The following is a 24,397-nucleotide window of genomic DNA, read 5'->3' as shown; positions in this document are numbered from 1 at the left end:
CCGCTAGTTCTTACATTCTCTCTGTTGGTCTCTATGTTGCTGTGTGTCAGCAGGTGATGTTACTTTGGCATCACAACTGGTCCTCCCTTGATGGGACCAAGCTCTGGGCTATTAAGCCTCTCGAGGTGGGGTGGACGACCTCCTCTCGGCCCTCTTGCCATGAGATCATTTTAGCTAGGTTGCTTGTCGGCCTCTGTCTTTTTAGCTTTTGCCATTTGCTGCGTGGTGCTCCCCCACCACTTTGTACTCATTGAGCACAACTTTTGACGGTCTGCCATTTCCTGACAGAATGCCTTTGTGATTGCCACTGGAGTTATCGGCCATTTTAGCAAACGACCCGCTGGCTATTGACCGCGTTTACTTTTTATCTGTCGTAGCAATATGGTGAAGGCCATCTAATTTTTAGTTCAGGATCTCAGTTTATCTGTGGCATATTTTGTAGATTTTCTTCACATCCCTGTTTTTAGCTGTCTTCTCTTCTGTCAATTGGGATTAATGTATAATCATTTTTAACTCTTCTCTTTGTCTTTGCGTTCTACAGTTCTGACTCCTATGGGCACATAAGCATTTGGATGAGCTGTGAGAATGCCAGTCTTACAAACTATAAGACTGGTAAACACTAAAAAATGTTATGAAAGTGAAATGAGTTAAACTTTGTTAACGTGGTGTCACTGAGTTTGAAACCGACATTAGAACTGCTATATTGGCTCTGATTTCCAGATTGTAGGCATTACAGTTTTTTCAGTAAATATTGGGCCTTATGCAATGGCTGAACCACTCCTAAATCTCAGGTACATGCACTGGTAATCTGTCATAGTCTTCAGTGCTGAATAATTGTTGAAATAAACTGTTTGTATTTTGGAGCTTCTCAAAGAACTTTAATGAGAACTGGATTTTAATATACTTCTAGCTGGCAATCTATGATAACTAGGCACATACAATATCTTGTAAATTTATATGTAATGCAGATACTTTCTACAGTACTTGCAGGAAATAGAAATAAGCTTCAAGGAAGTGTTCATTTACATTTTCTATGGACATACTGAAATATGAAAAATATGCTGATAGGGTATAGTGGGGATTTTAAAGTTACTTGCCATATTAATGTGACTAGAGTCTGTTAGCACCAAGCACTGTCGTTTCCTCTGTGAGGGTGATAGTCGTGCTAAAGACAAACACTGTTGCCAGAAGCGTTGTCTGAAGAGACAGCCATTAATTCCTGAAATGACGAACAATCTGCATAAACTGTTGGTAAAGGCAAGTAAAGTTTTCCTTTCAGCACTGCATATAAAATGGGAGAGGGGGTTCTAAAATTGTTTATGAAAGCTTTAAATGTGTGTGGTTTTGCTTTCATGTAATTAATTTGTAAGATCCCAAGGCTGAGTTTCGAAGAATTGAATATGATTTTTGTATTGGTCCACAAATTGGAGCACTTTGTAAAGCCACTCAGTCTGATTATTGCGAAAAGACAAGGAGAAAACAGCCTGGCAATCCATTACGTATATTTTGAGGCAATCCATAAAGTATATTTTGAATGAGAATGAAATTCAGAACATAGTTGTTATGAACAGAAAATTAATATTGGTGGAAATACTGTTTAAAAGTAGCTTTAAGATATAGTTGTTAATGTTGTAATAAAATTGTGAAAGAAAATAAACTTGTACTTGTGTAGTATAAGAATATTGCTGATTTTAATAGATAAAAATCTGATATTTTGTCACTGGAACTTCATGAATAACCTATTTAAGAATATTACTTTCACAATACAATCCTTTCGTCTTTGTTTTTGTGTCATTCATTGTTTTTGCACCAGTGAATAAAAAACTCATTTTTATACTTTTTTGGTTTTTCATTTTAGAGCATGTTTGAAAAGTCAAGTTTTCAAGCAGTTATAAATAATGTTCAAATTTTGTATAGGCCATCGAGACCGATGTCTCCGATTCCCGATTTCTGTGAAGATGGTGACAGTGTAGAAGAATCATTAGCACAAAACGGAGCTCACTTACAGACTCCAGGCGAAGAAGTTAGTTCAGGTTCCTCAACAGTAGCGGGCACTCCCAAGGAGGAGTGTGACAGGGTCTCGCCATGCACGGAGGAGACCCCTGCAGAGGTGGATGAGAATGAGAACAGCCAGAACAGTACGTGGTACGACAGGGAGGGTGATGCAAAGCTGCCCGTGTCGGACAGTCTGAGCAGCCTGCTGCTGCAGAGGGACCAGGCAGGCATCCAGGGCAACACGGCGCACATCGACCAGACGGGTGCTGGCAACGTCGCCGCTGCAGCACACGTCGACTCCCGGCTCTGCGGTACACCCCTACCCGTGTTTACACAGGTACAGGATTTACATGTTGTTTGCTTGCTGTTATGTATTTACTCAATTTTTTTCCCTGGTTCATTGAAGATAAAATGCGGAGTCCACAATTGTAAAATCTGGAAATATTGTACATGCTTATATCACCCGTCTTCTTTGACCCATGATGTCATAGTAATGGACATAAACCACTCAGAGAAATCAGATATGTATAAATACATGCCATAACACATTTGTTAGCTTCACCAACTCTCAAAAAGTCACATTCAAACTAGCTTAGGCCTCGGGCTATGTTATAAATCAGTCTGTCGCCATTCCAATAGGTAATGTAAAAACAAAATAAATATTGTCAGTGCTATTTTCCATCTCTGTTGTATGTGTTTCCACATGCCACAAGATTCATCATGGGTCAAAATTCTCTTTTTATTTGACAACTGGTTTAGAAATATTTTCAAGTGCACCTGAGCAACAAGGTTTGGAATTTAAGTCTGCAAAAAGAAAGAAAAACGTAAAAACATATGTATAACATACATTGCTGAGCCAAAACATTATGATTTCATGCTTAATAGTGCATTGGACCACCTTTGGAGCACAGTATGGCAGCTATTATGCGTGGCATGGATTAAACAAGTCCTCAGTAGGTTTCCGGAAGTATGTGTTACCAGATGTCTGCACAGCGGTCAAGCCATTCACATAAATCATGCCCCCCAGCAGACTTGCCATTCTTTGGCGGGTTCGTGCTTGGCTACCACGAGCCCCCAGCCTTTGCAGCATTTTTTTCCTTCTGCGCTGCACGTCTGTCCTCTTGCTATTCTCTTTCCCCTCTCTCGGGGAACATGTCTGGGATGTTATTGGGCATGTTCTGCATTCTGTTGCTGATGTAAGAACAGTCTCACCTTTGTTTTTCACTCCATTTTCCTTTCTTTTTTTTCCCATCTCCTCTTGTTCCTCACCTTTGGTGTTTGAGGTTCCTTTTTTTTTCTTCTTCATCTCTGTGCGCTCCTGAAGGCCGGCCCATGTGTTTGACGCGTAACAGGTGACTGGGTAATGCGTAATTCCCAGCCCCAGGTCAGCAGGTAGGCTTTGCACATACCCATTGGTACAGGCCAGGCTCAAGGAGGGGTGACTGCCTGAGCTGTAACCTTCCCAAATTGCCGATTGGTCCCTCTGTCAGGTGTTAGGGAGGTGTGACCTGAGGTGTGTACAATCACCTAAGGCAGGTTCACTCCCTTGTGGAGGGGAGCTCCAAGTTGGAAGGAGTGTGCCATTGGAGATGCTGGTAATCATGATGGATTTCCTCATGCTGAGTTAATCACCTTCCCACTCAACGTCTACAAACAGTAATGAGGCTAATGATTCAAAGACCATACACACTGCACCATGTTTCCTCGTGGTCTCGTGTACTGAAAACGGTCAGTCCTTTGCTACAGGAAATCCGTTTATTATTCAAAAAGGTGTTGATGCAATTGTTGGCCCTGTGAAATCCTGTTCTCGTTTAAGGAATGGCACCTCACTTTTGGAGACCACTTCTGATTCTCAAGCACAACTACTTGCTGCCTCGCCTCTCCATGGCCTATAGAACTTTGAATTCTTCCTGTGGTGTAAGTTACAATAGGGTGCTCTATGGTCTAACCGAGGCTGAAATCCAATCTTACCACTCTGATCAGGGTGTCATTGCTGTCCATCGTGAAATGGAAAAGTAGATATCTTCTTAGTGCCCACCCACACCCTCTTTCTCACCTTTGATATAGTGGTGCTTCCATCCAAGATCAAAGCAGGCTATGAAATTTTCGCAGTCCGTCCATAAATTCCGAACCTGATGCGCTGCTACCACTGTCATAGTTTCAACCACACTAGAATGTCTTGTTGACACCCAGCCAAATGTGTCTCCTGTTGTAGGGATGTGCACGAGGGCGATTGTCCACCTCCTTGTCCCCGGTGCAGTGGTGGCCATGCCACCTCCTCTCGGAATTCTCTCGTGTATGTTGATGAGTGGGCTGTCCAAGAGATCCAGGTGAAGGAAAAAGTGCCTTACCCAGTTGCGTGCAAGGTACTGGCTAGTCACAAACCCTGCGTTCTCCTATCTGGTACCTATAGTTCTGTTCTTGTTACCCCCTCGCTCCATGAAGGACATGGCCACGCAGACATGTGACCTCCAATCCAGCTCTGAGGTTGTGAAATCGTCCAGTGCCAAGGTAGCATCGTCATCCTCCTGTCCAGCTGTGCAACAAGCCGTCAAACTCTCACCTCAAGGGGCGAAGCCACAAGCTATACAACCAGTAGGCTGGAAAGGACAGGAGGAGTACTCTCATGAAGACTTCCTCTGTCCTTCCAACCAAACAACACCCGAGTGTTCCTCTAACCGGAAAGGCTCAAAGAAGCCCACCAAAGGCAAATGGTCTGCTCCTTCGCCAAGTTGAAGATCTTCTTCAGTGGTGTCGCCACGTGATACCTTAGCCTGCCTGGCCTCCGTGTCGCTGGTGTGCACCAACAACTGTTTTTCAGCGTTTGACTCCACAGACTGACCGCACAAGCAAGCTGATTCTTCTGTGGACCCCATGGAGCAGGATCCTCCTGCTTCTGTGCCCTGTAGTAGTGATCTTCCCTGGCTGTCACTCAGCAGCTGCCGAGGTGACACCCCTCCATCTCTTCCTCATCATGACTCTCCTCCAATGGAACATTCACGATCTTCTGTCCCACAAAGAGGGTTTACAGCTGCTTTTAGCATCGCAGCACCCCCTTGTACTCTGCCTTCAGAAAACAAAATTGCGCCCTCACGACCACTTTGAACTTTCATATTTCTTACTGGTTCGTTTTCACTTTCCCCCTGAGGTTGGCATTGCATCTCATTGGGGCATCGTGCTGCTCATATGACATGGCATTCATAGTCAACCCATCTTCCTGACTACCAATCTTCAAGCTGTTGCAGTTCACCTTTTCCTTCCCCACCTGACTTTTTCTCTCTGTAACATATAGGTACCTCCGTCTTTCGGTCACCAGGGCAGACTTCCTTCGACTTATTGGGCAGCTACCTCCCCTATTTTTGCTACTCGGTGTCTTTAATGTGAATCATCCCCTTTAGGGTTCTCCCAGGACCTATCAGAGAGGTGCTCTGTTGACTGATCTTGTTAACCAACTTAACCTCTTCTGTCATAACACCGGAGCACCCACTTTCCTTTCCGACTCCTCGCACACCTATTCTCATTTGGACCTCTCCTTGTGCACTGCCCAGCTTGCCCCTCGTCTTGAGAAGTCTGTTCTTTCTGACGCATACTCAAGCGACCATTTCCTGTGTGCTATCCATTTGCTGACTCCTACCCCGTCCGCATGCACGCCTAAGTGGCAGCGTCCTAAGGCTGACTTTACTCCTCCCTGGCAACCTTCGAAGAACAAGATTTCCCCAGTTGAGATGACTGGGTCGAATATCTCACAAACAGTTATCCTTACTGCTGCAGAATGTGTCATTCCCTGCACTTCCTCTTAACCATGTCGTGTCCCAGTCCCTTGGTGGACTGAGGCATACAACGATCAATTTGTGCAGAGAGACTTGCTTTTCGCGTTTTTAACTGCCATCCTACGATGGCAAACAGCATTCATTACAAACAGATGCGTGTAATGTGTTGCCGCATTCTTCGGGATAGCAAAAGAGCTAGCTGGATTCATTCACTAGTTCTTGTAAAAATTCCACCCCTTCCTCTGTCGTGCGGGCCAACCTCCGACTGCTCTGTGGGACCATGATCCATTCCCAATTTCTGACCTGACAGTAGCTGACGATGTCATCGTGGACCCTATTGCTATCATCAACACCCTGGGCCGCCATTTTGCGGAAGTGTTGAGCTCTTCCCACTATCACTCTGCCTTCCTCCATCAGAAATGAGTGGAGGAGGCTCAGGCAATACCCTTCTCTTCTCCGAATCGTTACAATGCCTCCTTTACTATGAGGGAGCCTAGATCATGCTCTCAGTTCATCCCGATCCTCTGTCACAGGGCCAGATGCCATCCACATTTAGATGTTGCAGCACCTTTCTCTTGTGGGCAGGCACTTTCTGCTTAACACATACAGCCACATCTGGGCAGAGGGCGCATTTCTGGGCAGAGTGCACATTTCCCGGACGCTGGCATGAAGCCACCATCATACCCATACCTAAGCCCGGTGAGGACAAAAACCTTCCTTGTAGCTACCACCCCATCTCTCTTACCAGCTGCATTTGCAAGGTGATGGAACTTATGATTCATGCCTGGCTGCTAGGGTGGCTCGAGTCGTGCAATTTACTGACAAATGAACAATGTGGATTTCAAGTGTGGCATTCTGCAGTTGACCATCTCGTTACTTTGTCCACCCATGTCATGAATGGTTTTCTGTGGAAATATCAGACTGTGGCCGTGGTTTTCAGATTTGGAGAAGGCCTAAGACACCTGCTGAAGAACTGGTATCCTCCATACTCTTTACACATGGAGCCCCCTTGGATGCCTGCCCCATTTCCTTCAGGCATTTTTAAAAGACTGAGTTTTCAAGGTCCGTGTAGGCTCTACCTTATCAGACACTTTTAGCCAGGAAAACAGTGTGCCTGAGAGTTCCTTCCTGAGTGTTGTCCTCTTTGCTATCACCATTAACCCTATAATGGCCTGTCTCCCACTGGGCATCTCTGACTCCCTTTTTGTTGACGATTTTGCCATCTATTGCAGTTCTCCATGGACCTTTCTCACTGAGTAGCATCTTCAGCGATGTCTTGATCGTCTTTACTCCTGTAGCATCGACAATGGCTTTCGCTTTTCACTGACAAAACTGTCTGTATGAACTTCTGGTGGTGCAAACAGTTTCTCCCACCATCTTTGCATCTTGGGCCTGTTGCACTTCTGTTCGTTGTAACTACGAAATTTCTTGGGCTCATGCTCGATAGGAAACTCTCTTGGTCCTCCCATGTGTCTTACCTGGCAGCCCACTGTAGTCAGTTCCTCAGTGTCCTACGTGTCCTCAATGGTACTTCCTGGGGTGCTGATCGAACCACTCTCCTCCATTTGCACTGGTCCCTTGTTCGAAACTGGACTATGGGTGCTTTGTTTATGCATCATCTCAACACTATCCACCATCGTGGCATCAGTTTGGCCACCAGCGCCTTTTACATTAGCCCAGTTGAGAGTCTGTATGCTGAAGCTGCTGAACTACCACTGTCCTACTGCCGTGACTTTCTCCTCAGTAGGTATGCGTGCCATTTGTCACTGTATTCAAACATTATGAATCACCTCGAAGGGAACGATCTATTGATACGTATTCAGCATGGTTTCAGAAAAAATCGTTCTTGTGCAACACAGCTAGCTCTTTATTTGCACGATGTAATGGCCGCTATCGACAGGGAATCTCAAGTTGATGCCGTATTTCTAGATTTCTGGAAAGCTTTTGACACCGTTCCTCACAAGCGATTTTTAATCAAGCTGCGGGCCTATGGGGTATCGTCTCAGTTGTGCGACTGGATTCGTGATTTCCTGTCAGGAAGGTCGCAGTTCGTAGTAATAGACGAGAAATCATCGAGTAAAACTGAAGTGATATCAGGTGTTCCCCAGGGAAGCGTCCTGGAACCTCTGCTGTTCCTGATCTTTATAAATGACCTGGGTGACAATCTGAGCAGTTCTCTTAGGTTGTTCGCAGATGATGCTGTAATTTACCGTCTAGTAAGGTCATCTGAAGACCAGTATCAGTTACAAAGCGATTTAGAAAAGATTGCTGTATGGTGTGGCAGGTGGCAGTTGACGCTAAATAATGAAAAGTCTGAGGCGATCCATATGAGTCCCAAAAGAAATTCATTGGAATTCGATTACTTGATAAATAGTACAATTCTCAAGGCTATCAATTCAACTAAGTACCTGGGTGTTAAAATTACGAACAACTTCAGTTGGAAAGACCACATAGATAGTATTGTAGGGAAGGTGAGCCAAAGGTTGTGTTTCATTGGCAGGACACTTAGAAGATGCAAGTCCACCAAAGAAACAGCTTACACTACACTTGTCCGTCCTCTGTTAGATTATTGCTGCGCGGTGTGGGATCATTACCAGGTGGGATTGACGGAGGACATCGAAAGGGTGCAAAAAAGGGCAGCTCGTTTTGTATTATCACATAATAGGGGAGAGAGTGTGGCAGATATGATACGCGAGTTGGGATGGAAGTAATTAAAGCAGAGATGTTTTTCGTCGCGGCGAGATCTATTTACGAAATTTCAGTCACCAACTTTCTCTTCCGAATGCAAAAATATTTTGTTGAGCCCAACCTACATAGGTAGGAATGATCATCAAAATAAAATAAGAGAAATCAGAGCTTGAACAGAAAGGTTTAGGTGTTCGTTTTTTCCGTGCGCTGTTCGGGAGTGGAATGGTAGAGAGATAGTATGATTGTGGTTCGATGAACCCTCTGCCAAGCACTTAAATGTGAATTGCAGAGTAATCATGTGATGTAGATGTAGATGCATGGCCACCCATCCCATGCCTCCTCCTTCGATGATTCCTTTGATCGCCAGTATGGGTCTGTGTCCCTCTTCTGTTATCTCCTGGAGTCCGCTTCGGCACTTGTTACGGCGGCTTAACTTCACACTACCTGCAACTTTACTAGTGGGTATGAATCCTTCACTACTTTGGCTCCATGAAACGGCCCTTGTTAAATTTGGCCTTCATTCGCTTCCGAAGGACGCTACTCCAGCCTCTGTCTGTTGTCTTCAGTTTCATGACCTTCGCTTGGAACTTCGCGATAGTATCTTTGTATACACTGATGGCTCATGGACTGATGTAGTTTCGGATGTGCCTTCATTATTGACACCCGTGTCTCGATATCGACTTCTGGCAAACTGCTCAGTATTTACAGCCGACCTCTTCGCCCTGTATCAGGCCACGGAGTACATCCAGCAACACCGCCTTTTCAATTGTGACCTCTGCTCAGACTCACTCAGTGCCCTTCAAAGTCTATGTGCCCTGTACACCACCCATCGCTTACTGCAGTGGGTCCAGGAAAACTTGCTCACTCTTGGTAGAGCTAGTGCGATGCTTCTGTGGGTTCCTGGTCATGTCGGTCTGCCAGGAAACAAGGCTGCTGACACTGCTGCCAAGGCTGCAGGCCTTGTACTTCAGCCCACAAGTTCCTATGTTCCCTCAGATGATCTCTGCATTCATTGCCGTCTGTCAGGAGGTGATGTCCCTTTGGCATCACCAGTGGTCCTCCCTTCATGGAAATAAGCTCAGGATTATTAAGCCTCTTCCAGTGGCTTGGACAACCACCTCTCAGCCCTCCTGTCAGGAGGAGGTCATTTTAACTAGGCTGCGTATTGGGAACTGCCTTTTTAGTTGTCATTTGATAAGTGGCGCTACCCCACCACTTTGTACACATTGCGCCCAAGTTTTAACTGTCTGCCACTTCTTTATGGAATGCCCATTTTTTAAGCGTTTACGTTCCCGCTTGAGTTTGCTGTCTGAATTATTGGCCCTTTTAGTAAATGACGTGTGTGCTGTTGACCACATTTTACTTTTTATTCGCCAAAGCAATATGGCGAAGGCCATTCTATTTTTAGTTTTGGACCTCTGTTTCAGTATGGTAGCCCTTTTTCCATGTGGCTATTTTTAGCTGTCTTATGTTATGTCAGTAGGGACTAACTAACTTAGTCATTTTTTAACTCTTTTCTGTATTCATGTTCTATAGTTTTGACTTGGACGCCTGTGACCCCAGTTGTTTTTTGTGCCCTAAAGCAAAGCAAAACAAAATCAAACAAATTGCAGCCTGGTGCTTTACGGGTGCAGAGTTGGTGCCTGATAGTGACCCAGGCATGTTCCATCAGTGCCACATGAGGCAAATTTGGTGGCCAAGACATCAACCAGAAGCCTGTAGCAAAATGCAGGAATACCTGCAGAGGATCAACAATTGGTGCGGTGGCTGGCAGAGGTCAGTCTCTCAAAAACAAATGTCCACTTTCTTATGCTACTTTCAAATGGGGACTCATTTGTTTCTTGATACAAAAATCTTCTTGTAAAACACTGTCCATTTCTATCAGCTGAAGCCTTGTCTCAGGAACTGCTTTCCAATGTGGGAAGAAACAAAACGAGCAATAACAGTGTGCTGTAGCTGTGCATACTTGTGCTTTTATGCGACAAATAGATAGATACATTGTATTGGACGTTGGCCTTCTTTCAGTGTGCTGATGTGGTGTGAATCCATTCCATCATGTTCTTTTCATTTTAGGGGTGAAATGGTGGACCCATGTTTCAGACCCTGTGATGACTCGCCACAGAAACCTATTGCCCTCCACAGAATACTGTCCCAAAAATGCCAGTGAAGATTGGAAACATTGTCCTGCGTGCACATCAATGAGCAGCTATGGGTTCCATCTGGCAGACAGTTTACGATATCTGATATGCTGTTGAACAATCCAGAACACACTGCCATACAAAATGTTCAGCATGCTGACTATTCTCTGCAGCATTATGCACTGATCCTCTCTAATTGAACACATCCACATGCTTAACATTCACCATGGTACTGGATGTTGCAGGGCTGCCTTGAGATCTGCGCATCTGGCATTAAATTGCTTACACCACTTTACAATACCTGGGTGAGAGATTGCATGCTCAGAATATACAGCAGTGATTTAATGATGAATGTCCGTGCATGCAATTGAGCCGTTTAACACCTAGAAAGCTGATCATTGCACACCCCTCCAATTTGGAACGAACATCCAGTTCCTAACCCGCTCTGCACACTACGTGGCGGGATACATTACACAGCTGTTGTTTGTTGTTACGTCATATCTGTTGACCATCTGCTGAAAATTTTAGAGTGATTGCAGTACTGTACTACTGAAGCACGAAAAAACACTAATAACTCCAAAAGATCTAAACACACACATTTTTTAATGAAAAAGAAGGGTTTGGAAATATCCATCGAGATAAAGAGTATGATGTCTTGGTATTTTAATACATATTTTAAAGCATAGATGCATTCCTTACATTTTAGGGAAGAGAGTAGACTCCACAGTCTTCAAAGAGTGTGTCTTCATTATCCACACCACCTATCTGTGTCACTATCTTAAAAATAGTAATGGTATGTAGATAGCACAACACTCTATGGCCATTTTCTTCTTCAACTTAGTCAATCTTGTAAATGATAGTAAGTGTCCTCTCTTCTGATTTGCAGCAATTCTTTTTTCATTTCCCTGTCAAATGAACCTATGTCGTTCTTCTCTGGCTAGTCCGCTATATCCGTCTTCCTGCTGCTGCATGTGTGGGCTTTGTTTTCCCAAATGGAGTGATATGATGCCATATCCAGTGTTATAGTGTTGTTCTTTTCTACGTTTGGAAGCAATGAGTGTAAGAATTACTCTTTATTAAATTTCATTGCTGTCATTTCTTTGTGGTAGTCTCCAGATTTCCTTGATGTAAATAGCAACAAAGCAGTTGGTACAGCCGCACCGATTGTCCCACCTCGTAAAAGAGAGCCGACTGCCTTTCCCAACTGGAGCTTTCAATGTTCCTCCTGCTATGTTGTCAGTCCATGCAGTCGATCTGAAATGACCGGCATTTATCTACATTTAATACAGCCAAATGATTTCACGAAGTTTACACTTAGATAATTCCCTCAAACAGTAGCATCTCCAGATGATGATAGTCTCTCGATCAAGCATAACTCTTTCTGTTGGAACCCTATCTTCTTCTATACAGTTGGGAGGATGATTTCTCCTGTGAAAAATAACTCACTTTCTTGTAGTGAAGGGACTGATGACCATCACAGTCTGGTCCCTTTAATGCCCACAAACCAATCAACCTTGTAGTGTGAGAGCAGCTTCTTCGACGTGGGATATTCTTTCCGCACGTAATAGTTATATATATGTGTCACCGAATTGCAAGCTCTTGAAAATTATATGGTTCTGTCATGTTAGCAGCATGCACTCTGGTTTTTCCCTGTAGTAGAAAGAACAGCGGTTGGCTTCTTTAGGTCTCCAGCACACTTCTCCACCATTACTTTCTTCACAGAAGCCACTCCAGTTTTCAGAGCAGCAGCTACTCAATCAGTGAGTTCCGACAACGATAAGTGTGTCCCACTGTTATCTCCTTCTTCCTCGAAATAGCTTTGTACATTATGTACAAGCTCGTGATTGGCTGTTTAAGGTAGTGATCTAGCCTATGGTTGGAGAAAGAGGACATATAAAGTATGTGTGATATTAATGACGCTCTACTCCGTACCGTTAAAACAAACTGAATTGGTAACTCATGATGTGCTACAAATGATGAACACTTGACAGGTGCTTTGTAGCCACTAAGAAATTGTGGCATCACATGTAACCTTGAGTGCTGGGGTTGGCAGCCCGGCGCCATTACCGTGGTAGAGTTCACGAATTCCAGTGCTTGGGTTTGCGCTAGTGTCCTCTTCACACAATGCAGTCCATGTGTGTGAAGTGTCAGGGACGTTCTTTTGGCGGCCTGACTATAGTAAGGAAAATACTTGCAGAACGAACAACCAAATAGATATATCATTAGACTGAAGACTTCCTTGCAATTAGAATTCAGTATGTTGTTCTAAAATGGAGAGGCATCATCAGAAGGGTAGTGGGATAGAGCCACTGCCGTTCATGATAAACGTGAATGATGTGAGGGGGAATGTTTTTGGCTATGTGATGCTATTTACAGTTCGTGCATTTGTATACCGGCAGATTACATTGTCAGGAACCAGTTTTGAAATGCAGATACTTACAGTAAGGCAGCATGTGGTGCAGAGATTAGCAGCTGGCCTTAAAAGCAAATAGATATAATTTAACAACAGAAACAATCAATTTTTGCCAATATAATGTGATTGGATAGATAAAAAATCTACTCATAAAGAAGAGGTGGCAGAACACACACATAAATGAAGGTTATAATTGAGCAAGCTTTCAGAGCCAGTGGCTCCCCCTTCAGGCATAAGGGTTTGTTGAGTGGTACTTAAGTAAATAAATTAGTGAAATCAAAGTGAAGTAGAAATTAGAATATAAATGAAAAACTTAGTTTAGTTTAGAAGAATTACGCACTGGCAAACAGCGGGCAGAACAGTAGAGCAGAAGAGACAATGACTATGAAGTCAGCAAGTTCCACATAAGCAGACGCTGTCGATTCAGCCGTCAGGGCATCGCCCGACTGGCTCATGTGTTTCTCAGTTGTCACATGTGAGCAAAGGCCCTCGCCTACATTCCAAGAGCCAATGACCGACGTTAAGAAGACTCTTCGAGAAGCTTTTCAACGTGACAGAAGAGGCAATGACCAGCTCATGTGTTTCTCAGTTGTCACATGTGATCAAAGGCCCTCGCCTACATTCCCAGAGCCAATGACCGACGTTAAGATGATTCTTTGAGAAGCTTTTCAACGTGACAGACGAGGCAATGACTGTGAAGTCGTTCACCTCCAGTAAACTGAAGTGAATAAATACGCGAGACGCAGTGGGCCCGACAGATGAAGGAAGAAGAGAAAAGTAGCAGTAGTTTTAAGTCAGTTTCGGTGCTGAAGACAGTCATACAAGTAGAGACTAAATCATGCACAGACGCACCAAGTCCGCCGCTGTAATGGAATAGCAAGGAGCAGCCTCGGCGCCAGAAGACAGAAGTTAAAAGGTGTTTGAAGTCTGATTTTTACGTACCCGGGTGACTTGTGAGGACGGGAAGGAGACGGGCTCACATCAGCAGTCACCTGTGAGCTGGGATGAAGATCTGACAGCCGAAGACTGGCAAGCGGGAGTCCATTGTTAGAGTCCAGGACACTGGCCTTCACCCGCCACGCCGCTCCGCTGGCCGCCGCACAACACACGCGGCCGCTTAGAGAAAAGAAACACTGGGACGCCACATCCAAGGTATCACCATCCGATGCACGACTTTGCTCGCAATAATTAAACGGGCCACCTCGCGCTGCGCGTCTCCAGTCAGCTGGGCGAGACGGCGACACGAGATACACACTGCCACGCGTAATCAGACGCCGCCGCTGCCACAGCAGAAGGCTTCGCAAACGACACAGCTGCCGCTCTCCAATGCAGAGCATCGAGTAAGGAAACAGTTGTACAAATCTTCAATAAAAGTTATCTTATGTAAAAATGCTGTTTCATTCTACCTCATACCCGAGCCTAGGAAGAACCCACCCTGCCCACATGTTGTTAAGAGAGAAAAAGTAATTTTAGGATTTTCACCCTGACATAATGCTTTAGAATTAAATGCCCATTGCAGTAATGCTCATCCTGACAACTGACTAGCATCAAGAGAGAAAACTCAGTTACATTTAGTAGCAGAAGTGTTACATTTAGTATCAGAACTGTTACAGGTTGAAGGGGAAGGAAGAGGGGTGGAGGGAAAGGACTGGGGAGGTCTAGGAAAAGGGGTAGATTTTGGAAAAGTCGCCCAAAACTGTGGGGCTCATCCAGTGCAGTCCCCAACAATCAGTCTTCTCAACTCGTCTCAGAAGTGTTTCCTGACCCACAGTTCTGGGCGACTTTTCCAAGATCTTCCTCTTTTTCTAGACCTCTCCAGTCTTTTTCCATCACACCTCTTCCTCTCCCTTCAACCCTTCTGCCTGAAGAAGGAACCACTGGTTTCAAAAGCTTGCCTAATTATAACCTTCTCTCCTGTGTGTGTTCTTCTGCCACCTAGTGAGTAGATTTTTTATCTGTCCAATTACAGTAGTTGTAATTTAATGCACGTAAGTAGTAAAAAGTTTGCAATATCGAGGAGTTTCTGTCCATTGACTTTCAAAGGGGTGTGACAACATAGATGTAACCATGGGGAATGCATATGCTGCACTCAGGTTCATTGGAAATCTGTCATTTGGGCAGTTTCATGAGTATTGCCCATCAATGTGGGATCCTTACCGAAGGCAGGAGAGAGCGCTCAAGTGTAACGTAGTGTTGGTAATGTACTCTGCTTATCAAAAAGGCAATCCACAGCATCTATATGTGGTATTTTGTCATTACATGTGTTGGATTCAGAGAGCTTTCTGCAGGATTGATGGTGGCTACTTGGAGGCTGCTTGGAAACTTGGCATTTTTCCAGGAAGTTTGTGTGTTGGTGGTGGTAACAAGTCAGTGACCTTATCCATTAGAAAGCTGACTACTAAAAGTGCACACTACAATCTGAATATGGACGAAATAGTTAAAAAAGCGTGTGAAGCGTATGAAAATAAAATATGATGTGGCTTTCTGTGTATATTTAAGTAGTTTCTTAAGTAACACCGTGTTCTCACTGTCCATGTTAAATGTTGTGTTTCTGAACAACTTACAAATATTGACATGCTGCATGTTTCTGTTATAGCATCCTCTGATGGGACAATTTTCTACCTCTATTTGTTGCTTTACTCTGAGATACACTAATCGAACTGCACTCTTTCATTTCTATGTCAACTTTGCATAGGGAGTGCATGGTTTTGTTTCCAGATCTTGGAGATTCCTCCATGTTGCAGGGTTACTTGTGCCACCCTTACTTGTCTTTGCCGTATCTGGACCTTCTGAGTGACGTAAATGTACGGGGATATGTGGTGGGTGCCACCAATGTTCTTTTCAAGCAGAAGAAGCAGCTTGCCGACGTTCTCGTGGAGGTAAGCAACTTGATATAGTGTGAGAGTTTGCACCAGAGTGTATGAAATGTGACAAGGTGACAGAGGAAAACCTTGTTGGATTGTAAAGAAAGATATTTTATGCAGTTAGATGTGGAAATGTATGCCTTCTATATATATGCAGGTTTATTCTAAATGATGGACCCATTTTCAAAAATTTGTATATATTCAAGTACAAATCCAAAATAAAGAAGCTTTATACCAATGAAAAGAGAAAGTTTCAAACTTTTTGGTGGGCAGCGGCGTATAGGCGGTGATGGTTTCAGAAGTGGGCAGTAGAGTTGGCGCGACAATAGGGTCGTCATTCCGTTTCATTGTCAGTAGTGAGTGAGATGGCTATTGTGGAGCATGAGGTTTCCTGTGTTCTCGAGTTCATGAAAAGTGAGTCGCAAATTGCAGTGCACCTGGAATTTTGCACCAAATTTGGAATTCAACCACCAACTCACAAAAGCATTAGCTGTTGGTTTAAGCAATTTAAACAGACTGGCAGAGTGTGCAAAGGAAAAAGTGCAGGCCAATCGCATGTGTCAGAGGATGATGTCCGACAGATTGAAGGAAGTTTTGTGTACAGTCCCAGTAAGTCTACCAATAGAGCCAGTCGAGAACTTGGAATACCCCAACCAACTGTATGGAAACGTCTGAGGTGGTGTTTGTTGTACGAGCCCTACCGATTACTTCTGCAGGCTCTCAAGCCCAGTGAGAAAGAGAAGCATCTCACATTTTGTCGTTACGTGTTAGCAAAGATGGAGGATGACGCATTTGTACAGCGTGTAATTTTTAGCCATGAAGCGACGTTCCACCTTAGTGGAAAAGTCAACAGAGACAATTTTTGCATATGGGGTTTGGAAAATCCACATTCACCATTGCAACATGAAAGAGACTCACTGATGATCAACATGTTCTGTGCCATATTCCGTCCAAAGGCTTATGGACCATTTTTCTTTGCGGAATGAACTGTAACGGAGATCATGTGCCTGGAAGTGTTGGAACAATGGCTATTTCCTCAAGCTATGGATGATTCCCAGGACTTCATTTTCCAATAGGATGGAGCTCCACCCCATTGGCACCATGATGTATGAGGCTTTTTGAATGACTCCCTTCCTAGTGCTGGATTGGTCGCAGGGGACTTGAGGACCTGGCTCTGCACTTCTGGCCACAGAGATCTCCTGATCATACACCCCACGACTATTTCTTATGGACTTATGTGAAGGAAACTGTTTACGTCCTGCCTCTACCGACCACTCTGAACGATCAGTGGAACCAGATCACTGCTGCCGTGCACTCAGTAACAGCAGCTATGCTTTCGCATGTGTGGGACGAGTTTGGCTACTGCATCGATGTTTGTCGTGCAGTCAACGGTGGCCACATTGAACATTTATAACATTTATCAAATTTCTGATTATTAAATAATTATCAAAAATAATTAATTACAAATTATTAAATTGATATCAAACATTATGAATAAACTTTGGAACTTCCTCTTTTCATTGGTATAAGGCTTGTTCATTTTGGATTTGTATCTGAATAAATACGAAGGTTTGAAAATGGGTCCGTCATTTAGAATAACCTTGTATTTTCATGGATGTGTCAAGTCTCAGAACATATGATTCAGTATGACATAAAGTCATTTAAAATCACATACAGACAGAAACGTGAACCTTGTTATGAATTACGTACCATTGCATAACAATTACATGAATACTGTTAAATTCATCAGTTTTGAAGGAATGCTATTGTGAATTAAAAAACATGGGAAGGATTATTAATGATAAAAAAAAGCACGGATGACTGCTGTGTGTGAGATGAGTAAAAGAATGGACCCATAAAATTACACACCAATATCCTCAACATCGGCTTTCTGCAGAATCCTTGAACATATTCTCAGTCTGAAAAAAATTAATTTCCTTGAATTTTGAAGTCATCTGTCCACAAATCAGCATTGTTTTAGAAAGCATTGCTCAAGTGAAACTCAGCTTGCCCTTTTCTCACATGATGGCTTGTAAACCATGGAGGAAGGGCAATAGGTAGATTTCATATTCCTAAATTTCTGAAAAGCAATTGCTATGGCGCCCAGTACCCCACTGCAGATTGTTAAGGGGCGCCAGAAAGCCCTATCTTTCCTATGTTAAAATAGCACTTATAAATTGCATGTTTTCTCAGAAAGTATTTGAGCTAGGAAGTTGAAATTTTTACAAGTTATTTATTGTAGTATTGGCTACAACTTAACACAGAGATTTTTAAAAATTTGAATTCAGTTGTTAGAGATTAATTTTTTCTGTTGTAATGAAAATTTGCTACTTTTGTGCCATTTTGTGTTTATAATTTCAACAGTATACAGGTTTTTTGGAAAAAGTCTGTGTTAAGCTACATAGAAGGGACCGTGTAACATTTCCTGAAAATTTGAAGCAGATTGGTTTGTTAGATACTGAGAAAACATGTAATTTGTATGAAAAATAAAACTTCTGGGAATTGAGTGACAAAGTTTTGGATTACCTTTTCAATCCAGGTCCATGTGATGGATTCATCTTCTGCAAACTCCTCCTCCAGCTTCCTCTTTGTCCTCATCCTGTTTACTCTGACTTGTATTTCTGGGCTATCTGCAGCCCTGTCAGCAGCCCGAAGATGTTCCTTGTCTAAAGCAAGCATTGTTCATATGATGTTGAAACCTATCTTCATTTCCATATTTCAAAATACTGTGCACCTTACAACATGGACATCATTGAAAGTAGCAACAGCATCATACACATGTTGTTGACATCATTGGAAAGTAGCAACACCATCATACACATCAAAGTAAAGTGTTTCTACTCCAGCAAACAGTCTTGGGGATTCTTGACCGTATAACACTATCTACACTTTCATTGGCGTTTTGAGTTTTTCCATGAACATATTTTTTCAACAGTTCACGTGCTGGTAAGTCTCTGAAAATTACCGCATCAGACAGACTATGTTTATGAGTGTACACTTCACCAGTTAGCAATTCCTTGGTGCACCTGAACCAACTGTTTTCTCCTTTGGAGCACAATTAATGATGGGGACTTTCATCGGCTGAAAAAGTATGAAAACAGGGAGCCTAAATTGCCTTCTCCATTCCAATGACACTGTGTGTGTTTTGCCTAATAGCCATTCCGTAATAGTTCTGTATTTTGTCGATTATACTGTCAGTTAATCTTCAGTTCCCTTCAACCCTTTACCATCACTGAGTTCTTGTTTTTTGTACGAAGCTTTCAGTGATCCCATTATTTTCTGTATGTGTCCAACACACTCAAATTTCACACTGAAACATCACCACCACGGGACTTCAGTTCTTGAATATGTTTGAAACTTCTAGAATCACCGTCATCAAGGTAATTCATATATCTCAGTTTATCATAAGCAACAGAATGTTGAAATATACTAGCAACACCAGCCACTTCCATTCCTCCACTCCTGCTACTATAGTTAGCTGTACAATTGTTTTCATGTATGGACATCTACAATATTTAGATATTACTGCTACATCTAAAACATTCTCAGTATGCATACTGGTGGCAGATACTACACCAGGAAGATATGTCTGTCCTCGTTTATTCCTGGTCAAGCCTCTATTACGACTGTATCCTATTACTGCCTCTTCACAGCTTCCTTCATACATTCTATACAGACATCTTCTACTTTAGACCTTATAAATCTTATAGTTCGCACACTTGGTTGAGGGATTTTGAAGATTTTACAAGCCACAGGAAACTGCAGCTGCACTAGCATCCTTACTAGTAGATTTTGCTATCATCTCCCTCATTTGGAGTTGCTGCAACACCGTTCCAAAAGAAGGTCTTATATGAACACTTACCATACTTCAATTCCAAGTCCTATGTGATTTTTTTATAGGTGATTTTTTTTCCAGACTGACTTCATTACACTGAATCCATCTTACACGGTTTGCAAAAATTCCGTTGAGAACCGACACATCGTATATTTCATTCACATTTGATTCACCCATAAAACATTCATACTTTTCACTAACTGAACCAAGCTTCCTCTGTGAAGTGCTTTCTTTCTCACTTCCATTGCAGTGGTCAGGTGTACCAGCAAGGTTAGGTTCACACACTTGGTTATCGTCTTTATTGTTTATGGTAATAACACCTACCCTTGATTTTCCAACATCTCTCCTTTTCTTAAAAGCCTTCAGAGGATTTCTAGCCATTACATTTACCCATGATTATCCTTCAATAAAATGAAACTTAAATGAACAGAATTCACTATGAATATTTTCATTAAAAAAGAGTAAATAAACATGAAACACATGACGATCGAGCAAGCGATTTACATCACAACTATCACAAGTTAGCCACAACAGTTGTTTTGTAACACTTATTTCTCTCACATCACTAAAATGTACATGATGAGCATGTAGATTCATGAGTACGTCATTTGACAGCAGTTTAACAGTGTCACAGTAGGTAAAGTCCACGCAGAACATATTTCAAAAATATTTTAAAAATAGTTATAGTCTTCTGAGTTCAACCATGGTCCACTTCATAACTGGAAAGTAGGAAGCAGAAAGTTGTCCTTCAGTGTCAGCAAACAGGGAAGAGGTTTGAACCTGACTGGGGTCTGTAAAATGGGAGGGGGGGGGGGGGGGGTGTTCCAGAGGATCCTGTTCGGAATCCATTCCTTTTCTTGATATACATCAGTGATTTTCACTAAACATGACAGATGACACAAAAATTTTTCTTTTTACAGATGACACAAGTGTTATTGGGAAACATGTGGAACATAAAATAAATGGTGTGGGTAATGGAGCAGCCAGTAAGATCAGCACGTGGCTTCCAGAGAGCATATTAATGCTTAAATGCAAGAAAACACAATGTATATTGTTTTGTGGAACTCTTATAAAAGCAAAATTTTATTGTGCCTAGCTGGTCATTCAGTGAAGACAACCATTTTAAATTTTGTGGACCATTTTAAATTTTGTGGACCATTTTAAATTTTGTGGACCATTTTAAATTTTGCGGACCATTTTAAATTTTGCGGACCATTTTAAATTTTGCGGACCATTTTAAATTTTGCGGACCATTTTAAATTTTGCGGACCATTTTAAATTTTGCGGACCATTTTAAATTTTGCGGACCATTTTAAATTTTGCGGACCATTTTAAATTTTGCGGACCATTTTAAATTTCTTAGGCTGGGGTACATGGGAGACTTCTGTGAAAGTATCACTTTCAAGATCTTATGCAGAAACTGAATGCTGCTATCTTCAGCATAAGAATAATTTTCTCTGACATTGAAATGCAAGGGCTTTTGTATTTTGAGTACTTTTGATTCAGGAAAATGTGGTCTAACTGATCAGCAGTGTCAGTTTGTGAACCTCGTGTAGGCCTTTCTTCAGGTGTTTCGGAGTTCTCATTCTGCTGCCCCTGTACATACATTCCATCATGGGGTTTCAGAAGACTCAGTCAGAAGAAACTGCCACATTCTTTCAGTGAACACTAGATAGAAAAACAATGTGCACTTTAACGACACTTCCTTAAGAATATAAATGTGCAGACTATTCAACAGATTTCATTTTCAGTAGACTTCCAGAAGAAATGAAAAAAAAGTGATAAACCCCAACTGTTCAAATGGAAGCTGAAAGGTTTCCCCATGGCGAAATCCTTCTATTCTCTACAGGAGTTCCATGCAGTAGTTGAGAACTTTTCTCTGTAGTGTGTTACTTATTTGTATACTCCCTTACAATTTTTCCAGGTTTTATTAATTATTTAATTTGTAAAGTTTCTAATGAATGTTCTGCAAGCTATTCACTGACTCATTCCATGACCAAGCAGTGCTGGCTTGCAGGGTCACATGGAACCTGGTAAATAAATAAATTAGTAAATGAATTTCTTTGAAAATATTTGACACCACAAACTGTCATGAAGCCACAGTCACAAAAAGAATGAAATTTTTAGTTACATAATTAGTTTCAACACACTGATTCATCATTTTAAAATGTAATCACAAACCTGGAAAACTGATATAATAATTGCAACCATACTTCTTCAAATATTACAAAAAATACACTAAAACCAGTGAACTGAAGCAAAGACAGTAGAAACGGGTCACAATACATGATGATGATTTTTTGTTGATCAGTCATTTTGCACCTTAATGCAGTGTAGATGAAAACTGCATTGCGATGAAAGGCATTATACACTCATGCATTACATCCTGCAGCAATGCAATAATTAATTTGTAAGTAAAAGCTCACACGTCGTAATCTTAAAACGTGCAGCTAGCCCAAAATTAGAACACAGCACGCAATCATACTGTGTTCTGCTAATGAAATCTTACAGACATGATGCACTCCCAAGTGGGAGTGCATCGTCTTTGTATCCCAAAAAAGGCACCATAACTTTTCAGGTCAGCAGGACTGTTTCTGTCTTTGTTGTGGATTTGTTAGAAGAAATCCATTGCTTTGATTGTTGCCTGGCGTATAAAGGTAATTCTAGATCTCATAACAGTGACAACTAGATGGAAAAAGTCCTTTGTACCTTTCTTGGATTGCTCCAAATACAGCATTGAAACTGAAAAATAAATAAATTCACACACACACATTTGTCATTCACCATCAGCAAGACAGTTATGACACCTATTATGGTTACAATTTTTTCATCCCCCAACTTATCACATAAAATATTAGTTACCCATCCTGTCGACACACGCACTGCCTCTGCTACGCCACAAGTTTTAGTTTGATGATTAGTAAGGATTGTGTTGTGCAATTTTTCTGTGATTCCTTCGGTAACCACTTCTGGTGATCTTCAACACAAGCCGGTGTTGGACCAAGTTTAAATATTTCTGAAACAATATTTAACTGAAGTTACTGTTGTCAAAGGGTCGCCGAAAACAGCATCCAATTTCACTTTTCTCTCATACTACATCTTAACATATAAACCAAGCATCATTTTAGTTTTAGCTGGTCTAACAGATGGCAGCACACAACAGTAACTCCAAATTGCTTTAGAAATGTCATCTGTCTTCAAACATGGGTACTTGCTGAACCATCCTTACATGAAGGCCTAGAGTAAGTTACCCACCTTTTGAGTGCTAAGCAGTGAGGAGCAAGAATGCTGATGATTGTTAGCACAGAAATAGCTTGACTGTTCAGGGAGGAGTTAATGATGGAACTTTTTTTAAAAAAAATTCACATTGGCCGAAATATCATTTGTGTTGTAGATTTGTATATTCGAGTTTTCTATAAGGTTATGTGGTATCGTGTGAACCGAAGCTGATTGATTATGGGATGAATCGCTATCTGATTCACAGAAAACTCACACAAAAATTGAAAAACCACAAAAGAAGACTCAAAAAATAAACAAACATAAAAAGGCTTATACTACATAATATACCAGTAGAAAAATGCTTCCATCAGAGCACAGAAAGATGAATATGCTCCACACGAAATGTTACCATTTTGTTTTTGAATATAAACTTTATTGTCAATACAATCTGAAAGGATCATATACTACAATGAAGAGCCGTCCATGGAGATTTGTTCTAACTCAGCACATGCTCAATATGTCCACCATTTCGTTTCCTAAGCTCCTTCAAACAAACGCTGAAGTTAGTGAGTACCCTACGGCACATGTCTTCCGGTATTTCACTGCAAGCTTGAAGAATAAGTCTTCTGAGCTCCATTAAATCATGTGGATGTATCAGTAAAATTTTTTCCTTTAGGTACCCCCAAAGAGAAAAGTCACATGGATTGAGGTCTGGACTATTGGGGGGCCAGTTTTGTCCGTCATTGAAGTGACCTGGAAACTTGAGTGAAATGATCTGCATGTTGAACTGCTCGTGTAAAAACTCCAGCACAGTGTTTGCAGTATGTGGCCTTGCTCCATCTTCCATGAACCACTGTGTGTTGAAGGGCAAGGCAGTAGCAAGAAGCTGTGGAATTTAATGGAACTCAGAAGACTTATTCTTCAAGCTTGCAGTGAAATTCCGGAAGACATGTGCCATAGGGTAATCACTAACTTCAGTGTTCGTTTGAAGGAAGTTAGGAAATGAAATGGTGGACATACTGAGCATGTGCTGAGTTAGAACAAATCTCAATGGACGGCTCTTCATTGTAGTATATGTTCCTTTCAGATTGTATTGACAATAAAGTTTATATTCAAGAACAAAATGGTAACACATTTCGTGCGCCACCCTGTATGTTGGTGTGCTAAGATTTTTGACAATTTTTTAAAGGTGCTGTGGAAGGTAGATTGAGGCAGCTGGTTACCCCACTTTTCAGTCAGTGTGATTTAAACAGGAGTATATTTGCCTTTTTTGTTCTGATATAAGCATTTTTCTGCGAGTTCCCCTCCTTTTCCCTGCTACAACATAGCACGTCACCCCTTTGAAAAGAACGTGATGGGTCAGTAAAATTTTGATAGTTTACTTATGTGAAAGATAAGACACTTTACAGCATATTTCTCCATGCTATGTCAATAAACTACTTTTTTGCCTCACACTGGATTTTATGTGCATATTT

The 24,397-nt window shown here is 42.0% G+C and overlaps 1 protein-coding gene across 1 annotated transcript in view; it reads left to right on the top strand.

Annotated features, from left to right (window-relative positions):
* Nucleotides 1-24,397, top strand: part of LOC124788104 (late secretory pathway protein AVL9 homolog) — a 98,797-nt gene that overhangs the window by 40,419 nt on the left and 33,981 nt on the right. The window contains exons 5-6 of the mRNA XM_047255222.1: nucleotides 1,918-2,332; nucleotides 15,749-15,883. Of these exons, the coding sequence (XP_047111178.1) occupies nucleotides 1,918-2,332; nucleotides 15,749-15,883 (550 nt within the window). The remainder of the gene's footprint in view (nucleotides 1-1,917; nucleotides 2,333-15,748; nucleotides 15,884-24,397) is intronic.

This window comes from Schistocerca piceifrons, chromosome 3 (genome assembly GCF_021461385.2).
Source record: "Schistocerca piceifrons isolate TAMUIC-IGC-003096 chromosome 3, iqSchPice1.1, whole genome shotgun sequence".
NCBI lineage: Eukaryota > Metazoa > Arthropoda > Insecta > Orthoptera > Acrididae > Schistocerca > Schistocerca piceifrons.
This window is presented reverse-complemented; position numbering and strand designations above follow the sequence as displayed.